This window comes from Galeopterus variegatus, unplaced genomic scaffold, assembly GCF_000696425.1.
Source record: "Galeopterus variegatus unplaced genomic scaffold, G_variegatus-3.0.2 Scaffold84, whole genome shotgun sequence".
Taxonomy (NCBI): domain Eukaryota; kingdom Metazoa; phylum Chordata; class Mammalia; order Dermoptera; family Cynocephalidae; genus Galeopterus; species Galeopterus variegatus.
Genome location: NW_007726195.1, coordinates 520300 through 528564, shown reverse-complemented (window position 1 = coordinate 528564; position 8265 = coordinate 520300). Strand labels below are relative to the sequence as shown.

Genomic DNA, 8265 nt, shown 5'->3' with positions numbered 1-8265 from the left:
TTTTTTTTTTTTCTTCAGTTATCAGTCTTGCTAGAGTAAGTGTCAGAGCTGACCCATGAGAAGGAGTTGAAGAGCAGGCATTGAAAAATAAGAAAAATATATACTTTCACCACTCCCCTGCCCCACCCGGAAAGGCAGTAAAGGACACTGTTTTCCCCCTCAATTTCTTCACTTGCTGTTTGGTTTCTCTGCCTCCAATGCCCAGCTGCTGCTTGCTGAAGAATCCTCTGCCTGTGCTATTTACTGACATTTTATTCATGATACCACTTCTTTTCCATTACCATGTGGAGTTGAGAGTAGACTACACCCTTAACTCTGAATTACACAGTTGCAACATAATCACTTGCTTAATCGATTATCTGAGGCAATTTTTTTTTAAATTCCGAATTGGCTGGATTGGCTTCGCTATGCCATGCAAGTCATTTCTCAGTTGGTTTCATTTATCCTCAGTACCTTTGTGCTGAATAGAAAAGTTTAAGTTTTCTTAAAATGATCACATATTTTGTGCTAAGTGCTTTATCTCTTTAATTTTCAAGACAACTTCTCAAGACAGGTACTTACTGTATTATCCTCAAAGTTATAGATAAGGAAACTGAGGCTTAGAGAGGTTAAATAACACACCCAAGTCAGTCAGCCAAGAAAATAGAATTCATATCTGATTCTTACATCTGTATAGTCCCAAAATGGATCATTTTAAAGTGAAGGGGTTTATATGAGCTTCCCCTTCATGTTATAATTCAGGTATCCACTTTGTACTTCATGTCCCTTTCTAGCAAATCAGGCTTGCCATTTCCGACCATAGGCTCAAACCTGGAAAACCGTCTCCTACCATTTATCTTCACTTTTCATAACTTCACTTGGAGAGCAACAATCAGTAGACCACATCCATTTCATGTATAATGTGTAAAGCCCTTTTGGGATTTCTATAAGTAATATGCAGGGAAATAATGGGGGGAAAAAACATTAACATTTCTGCTGAGTGATATTGTTTCAAACCCATATTTACAGAAATGAAAGTTGCAGGTACCTGACTAATCTGAAAATATACCCCATTCAGGAGACAGTTCCTGAAATGCCTATCTTCCACCATCACAGCACCTTAATGATTATAGAGATCACCTTCCGTTAAGGAGCTCCCAAATGCCTTGCAAACATTTTTCCTCATTAACTATCATACTATTTTTCTGTCCTATTTCAATTGTGGAACTGCTAATGCATTGAGTGATTAAGCAAGTTGCCCTTGAGTCATTCGCTGATGACGCCAGGACTGGAGTCCTCAGGGGTTGTGGACCATCTTGGGCAGAAGCCCACTAAATCTACAGAGGGCCGTGGTGAGCACTTGGCCCAACTCCTCCCTTACAGAAGGCGAAATAAACCCAGAGAGATGAAAACATTTAAAAAGCCCAGGGTCACACGGATAATTAATGGCAGAACCAATAATATGTGCATACAAACAACATACATATACATGCGATGGAGGGAGAGATGACAACTGTGAGAATCAATTTATAGTCAGATTAGAAGGGTGTGAACGTAAAAAGCCTTCCTCAGTGACCTTGCCAGAGGAAAAACACAGAGTTAGAAGGTGAAAGTTTCAAACAGCAAGAGCATTTTAACACAAAGTTTCAACTTCCTAGCAGCCAAAATACCGTCTGGAATTTAAGGCATGCTTCCCATTAAAGGTGACAGGTGGACATGTTTTAAAAGATAGCTGGCCAGCCTATTATAGTCTCCATAAATTGCACTGAAAGTACAAGGATGGCAAAGACCAGCTGAGTTCCAAGCATGTTTGCAGCTGACAGAAACGTTTCAACTAAAAATAATATGCATGACTCTCTCTCTTACGGAACCTCTCATTTCAAAAAAATTTACCAACATAAGCACTATGCGTAGACTGAACTCTTCAGCAAATGGATTATTAGCAATGAGGCTTCTCTAACTTCTCCCAATTTAGCCCAAAACTGAAATTCTCTTTTAACCTGTGATCCTGTGCATCATACTGTCCTATCAGTGTGCTTCAAGACATATCCTTTTATGTCTGCAAACACAACAAAAAAACTTTCTGATGAGAGAAAGTTTCATAAAACAGATCATGAAAATAAAGCACTTAACACTGAGCCTGGCACATAGTAAGCACTCAATACGTGGCGATTGTTTTCATTGCTATTATTATCATGACACGTCGAATCTCTTGTGTTTCATAGTGGAAAAAAAAAATGGGAACACAGTCAAGGCACATATTTTAAGTGGAAATTAACTCAAATTTAAGAAGTAGATTTTTTACCCTGTTGGATAGTTCAGATGTGGAAATACAGGGGTACTTCAAAAAGTTCATTGAAAAATAGAATTAAAAGATAATACAAATCTTTCCATGAACTTTTTGAAGTACCCTCATATTATCCTAGGGAGTTTCACAGGCTTTGGACTTTAGGCTGGATCTGGAAGAGTATGTGGAAGGACTTTCTTCTCTGAGGTGGGTGCCTACATTGGGTAATCAGTAATGAGGTGGGAGAGATGAACCGAACACCTTAATGCAGCTCATCTCACCTGTCTAGAGCAGAGCTGAGAACAAACAGCACAAACAAAAACAGGTCTTTAAGTAATTGTCCGACGAGATGTCACAGGCCCATGGACTTTACTTATAGAAGAACACTTCTCGCCATTCAGTGCCTCAGTAGTCTTACTTACCTTACTGTTTTTAACAAGTTCAATTTTTTGGTTTCTAAACCAAAAGCAAACCAAAGCAGTAAACTGAGGAGAAAAAAGGGTTTCTGCCAACAGGTTGAGAGCAAAGAGACAGAAAAATCTATTTTAAAAATTGACCCAAGAGTTCAAAGAGCATATGGAACCATTTAATGGAGTGGGGGGAGGGGAATGGCCTTGTAATAAGAATATCAAGTCAGTATTCCCACACCACCTTTGATGGTCTGTAGAGTGATTTCATGTGTATTTTATGTCAACACCAGCACAGTGAGGTAAGTAGTATCAAAGGCCTTTGGTGATTTGTCAGAGTGGTGAGCAGTGTGTTGGTGCCTAGATTTGAACGGGACCATTTACTCTGAGAACATCATGTTGTCCATCACCCACTCAACCTCCACCCCTGGTGAGGTCAATCTGCAGCTCAGTGCAGTCAGTACAGAAGAGCCAATTAACATTAAGTTACTTTTTAGGAAGAGTTCTGCGTAAAATAGATAAAATTGAAAATGTAGCTCTTCAAAATGGCATAATCGTATGTTGACAAATATTTTCCAGGTTTACAGTCAATGTACAGGTGCATTTACTAGACAGAATACTGGAAGTGGGGACTGTCTCCAAAGACCTGAGCTATATGGCCAATATTCTTAGTTCTCAGAGATTCTAGAGAACGCTATATCTCCAAAGATCTTTCCTCCCTCTCATTTCTTAAATGAGTTTGATAATGTGAATGGAAAACACAGTTAAATCCCCTAATGATTACACTGAAAATGACTCCCTTAAAAGGTAGTCCTCCCTTTTCACCACAGAATGACCTTTGAAGACTTTTAGCAGGGAATGTCTTATAGCTTTCCAAGAGTGCCATTTTCTGGCATGGGGAAATGGAAAACTCTAGACTATCCTGGCATCATCTTAAAGCAAGTTTTCTCTGCACATGAGAGGCCAGGAAGACCTGGATTTTTCTAAACAAGGATGACCCATTCAGCAATCAGATTTTATTTTTTTTTTAATTTTTTTTCTTTTTTGTTGTCTCGTTTTTTTGTCTCTCATTCTCCCACCCTTGCTATGTTTTGCTTCGCCCTGCTTGCTGTCTCTTCCCACATCAACAGGTGAGAAGCCCCACCAATGCAGCATCTGTTGGCGCTCCTTCTCCTTAAAGGATTACCTTATCAAGCACATGGTGACACACACAGGAGTGAGGGCATACCAGTGTAGCATCTGCAACAAGCGCTTCACCCAGAAGAGCTCCCTCAACGTGCACATGCGCCTCCACCGCGGGGAGAAGTCCTATGAATGCTACATCTGCAAAAAGAAGTTCTCCCACAAGACCCTCCTGGAGCGACACGTGGCCCTGCACAGTGCCAGCAACGGGACCCCTCCAGCAGGCACACCCCCAGGTGCCCGCGCCGGCCCCCCAGGCGTGGTGGCCTGCACGGAGGGGACCACTTACGTCTGCTCCGTCTGTCCAGCAAAGTTTGACCAAATCGAGCAGTTCAACGACCACATGAGGATGCATGTGTCTGACGGATAAGTAGTCTCTTTCTCTCTTTCTTATGAACAAAACAAAACAACAAAAAAAGAAACAAACAAAAAGCTATGGCACTAGAATTTAAGAAATGTTTTGGTTTCGTTTTTACTTTCTGTTTTTGTTTTTGTTTCGTTTCATTTTGTACTACATGAAGAACTGTTTTTTGCCTGCTGGTACATTACATTTCCGGAGGCTCGGGTGAATAGTAGTTTTCCCAGTCTCCCTCGGATGGTGGCCTTAAGGCCTGGTAGTGCTTCAAGAGGTCCACTGGTTGGATCTCTAGCTACTGGCCTCTAAATACAACCTTCTTTACAAAAAAAGTCTTTAAAAAAAAAAGTTAAAAAAAAAAACAAACTTTTTTTTTCACTTGTGAAGAGCACTACAAAAATATATAACAAAATCTAAAAGGCCTACTGTCTTTAAATACACCGCTTGCAGTGTTTCAGTGGACATTTTCACAATTCTGGCCGCTTGGACTTCACAGTAACCAGTTAAAACTGTGGAATATCGCTTCTGGTTGAAAACCCAGAGGAAAGGCCCTGCTGTTTTCCACCTACCATGTTGTCTGATTTCAAAAAGGGCTGTGGGGGTGGGAAGGGGCAGTGGGTTTGGTGTGTGGGAAAGAAGGGCAAATGGCAGGCTTCTCCCCCAGATTCTGCCTGGGGCCACACACCCTGGCCCACCTCCTCTGTATCCCCCTCTTTCAGCAGAAGCCAGGAAGACTTGGACAAGCAACAAGCAACAGTGGCTATCGTATTTATTCAGTGTCTTCGCTGAGCCACAGCCTCAGCACAATCAAGAGGGACTTTCATGAAAGGCAGGAATGCAGATAAAACAAAGATATCAGAGCTTTGCACCTATGTTTCTAGGTACAAGAGAAGGATTATTTCCAACAATCTTTGCAAAAAAAAAAAAAGTGTCAGGATATATTCTTGTGGAAGAGAAAAAGAAAGAGAAATGGAGGGTGGGGGGACAATAAAAAGTTCTTGAGGCTTTTTTAATTCAAAATTTTATAGAGGGGCAAAAGTGACGTTTACCAGATAGAATGCTGATTTTTTTAATATATTTACAACAGTATTTGTGTAAAAAAAAAAACAAAAAAACTGAGATTGTTAAAAGTAATTTTTTTTTTCATTTTGGTTTTGCATACACTGCCACCAATCCCTTCTCTTTTATTTTATTTCACACACATATATATATTTTTTGGTAAGTCAAGACTGTTAAGGTTAGCAATACTGCTTCCAGATAGAAAGAATAAAAGGTAACTAAAGTTATATTTGAAAGAGAGGAAGGATATTTTCTTCATATTTTTTTTAATTTTTCTTAATTTTTATTATTTTAAGTATTGCCTGGGTTGATGAGGGCCTCTGTGGCCAGCCCATCCCTGCTGTAATTTGAACTGCTGCTTTGTATTTTGATATGTAGTTCTTTGACTTTTAGCAAGCTTAAGTTGCTTCACTGAATATTTTTTTCAATTGATCCATCTAGACTTCTGTTCTTTTTCATGGGAGGGACTTTATCTTTCAGAAACAGATTTCTTGCTTCTCCAAAATTTCATTGAGATCTTATGATTCTAGAATTTCTATTGATTTATTTCTTTGGTGAAACACTAGTAGTCTAGAGGTCTTGACAAATGCGTTCTTTTCTTTTGTGGTCAGCCAGGAGGAGTTCACAAAACTCTACCAGGCCTCCTCACCCTTCACAACTACAAAGAGCATTGTTATGAGAAGCCTGTTACAGATCAAGATGCATTGATGCCAAAATTACTTTCTTCCTTTCAAATATCACTTTCTATTTCCACCATGGTTGAGAGGGCTCAATAAGATGATCGTGCTTTAGATGATTTATTAACCCTTGCTTTTAGGGTTTTAGGGAAATTAACAAAAATTTCCGAGATGCCAACATCCACCATTCAAAAGGCCACCAATGTGTTGCATCATCCTAAATGCCACTCTCTCTTCCTAGTTGGAATTTCTCTCCTCGGTCCTGATCAAGATATTGTAATTGAGATTTTTCCAGTACAGACAGTGTCCTGAAGGGATTCCAACTCAAATATAGGAATTCTTAAGCATAACTAAAATTCCAAAAGTGACTTCATTGCTGGGCATATTTTAACACACTTCAAACAAAACAGAAACACCAAACTATAATGTTAAAAAGAAGAAAAGAGAGAGTATTTTAATTTCAAAATTACTTTTCATTGTAATTTAATTTTTCTTCTAATTTTCCTGTCAGCATTTTATTTACAAAAACTGTGCAGCAAATCAGGGGAAATCTTCCAAGGCAAGCAACTCTATAATGATTATATTGTTTTTTTCATATATTTTAGACATTTGGTTAACTTGGGCCTTTTTCATAAGTTCTTTGTGATGTTTAGTAGGGTTAGTGCAACCGGAGTATTTGTGAATTTGATTTGGTCCTACGGTGCTTAATTCGGTGAATATTTTGCTAAAAGTTTTAATGTATGCTTGGATGGTTAACTGACTATTTGAGTATCACCCATTGTGATTTCTAAGAAGAGTCCTACCTTGGTGTCCAAAATTGACCTGTTTTGGGGCCGGCCCCATGGCTCACTTGCGGGTTCAGATCCTATATAGGGATGGCCGGTGCACTCACTGGCTGAGCGTGGTGCAGACCACACCGTGCCGAGGGTTGCGATCCCCTTACCGGTCAAAAAAAAAAAAAAAAAAGTTGACCTGTTTTAAAAGTCAGTGAGAAACAGCCTCAGAAATAAGAAAAGTCCATCTTTCTGTTGCTAATTTGGGTTTTTAAAGTATCGGTGTTGTAAGACTATAGTATTTCCACTTACCACCAATAGAGGGAGCATTAGTTAATTAACTGTCTTGGAATTATTTTGGTATTTTGAAAAACAAATCATTCCACCCATAAAATAAAAAAGAGAGAATTAAAATTAAGAAAAACGTTTTTCTAATCTAGAGGAAAATGACATGAAATCACTCAGCATATGTTACAAATGAAAGAAGGCCAAAAGCTACTTTTAAACATTTTTAACTATTTGATAGTAGCAGATTTAAAATAGTGTCTTTATTAAAACCTTAGTAGAGTAGGCAACATTCCTAATACCACCAGTAAAGCTGACCTTGGCTGCCACTATGGGCCACATTTAGCCATTTGCTTCTCAAATCTGAGGGAGACCCATTTGCTTTAATGCTGATTTGTCATGTTAAAATCCACCTTTGTTTTAGAACATGTAGAGAAAAAAAACTGTAGGTGACTTAAAATCCTGATGTTCATACTTTACCTGTAAGGAAAGCATCTCCTTTTTAAGGAAAAATTGGGGGATCTCTAAAGAATTCTTGGTGGGGTGATATAATCATTATAGTACATGACAAAATGAACTGCCCAGGTTTGCACAGCAATAGGCTTGTCCCTACTGTATGTCTATTACTCCCAAACATTTCACAGGCTACAGTAGTTGCCAGTTGTTCTCTGGAAGGAGGAAGAAGCTAGATTAGAGTCAGAAATCTAATCTAGGGGAGAAGAGAAGTTGCCATGGGGCCTCTGAAATGGCTGTCCAAACTGATCTACATTTTAGAAAATAAACCAGTCTGTATCTGTTTCAAAAGGATAGAGATACTTTTAGATTGCCAATCCTCACTTTTAAGTTAAATAATAACAAACATCTTAGGAAATAGGGAAACATATTTTGCTTCAAGATCAGAAAATGAGTATAGATCCTTTCTATTTTGGGGTCTCAAATCTTACAGTCTTCTTACAGTTAGTCCTTTGTGCTAGGATGCTATCAGTGCTAAAAACAAATTTATTTTCAGTAGCCAGGAAAAAGATAGATAAGATGCAAGTAAATGTGTCAGATTTAAGACCTCTTAGGTTGAGTACAGGGAACAAAAATTGGTATGGAAAAGAATAATTATTTTTTAGCAATTTGTGATTTCAAAAACTGGAACTTGCTTAACCACAGAAAGGAAAAAAATCAAAGGGGAACGTTTATCTTAAGACATTTAGATGCACTTTATGAAAAATAAAATTTCGTAGCCCTAAAAACATGGGTAGTACCTCAGCAT

At 38.6% G+C, this 8265-nt stretch overlaps 1 protein-coding gene across 1 annotated transcript in view; it reads left to right on the top strand.

Annotated features, from left to right (window-relative positions):
- The window catches only part of ZBTB20 (zinc finger and BTB domain containing 20), a 12620-nt gene extending 8395 nt beyond the window's left edge, over positions 1–4225 (top strand). Inside the window, exon 2 of the mRNA XM_008580191.1 lies at positions 3804–4225. Within this exon, the coding sequence (XP_008578413.1) occupies positions 3804–4225 (422 nt within the window). The remainder of the gene's footprint in view (positions 1–3803) is intronic.
- Positions 4226–8265: the final 4040 nt, after the last annotated feature.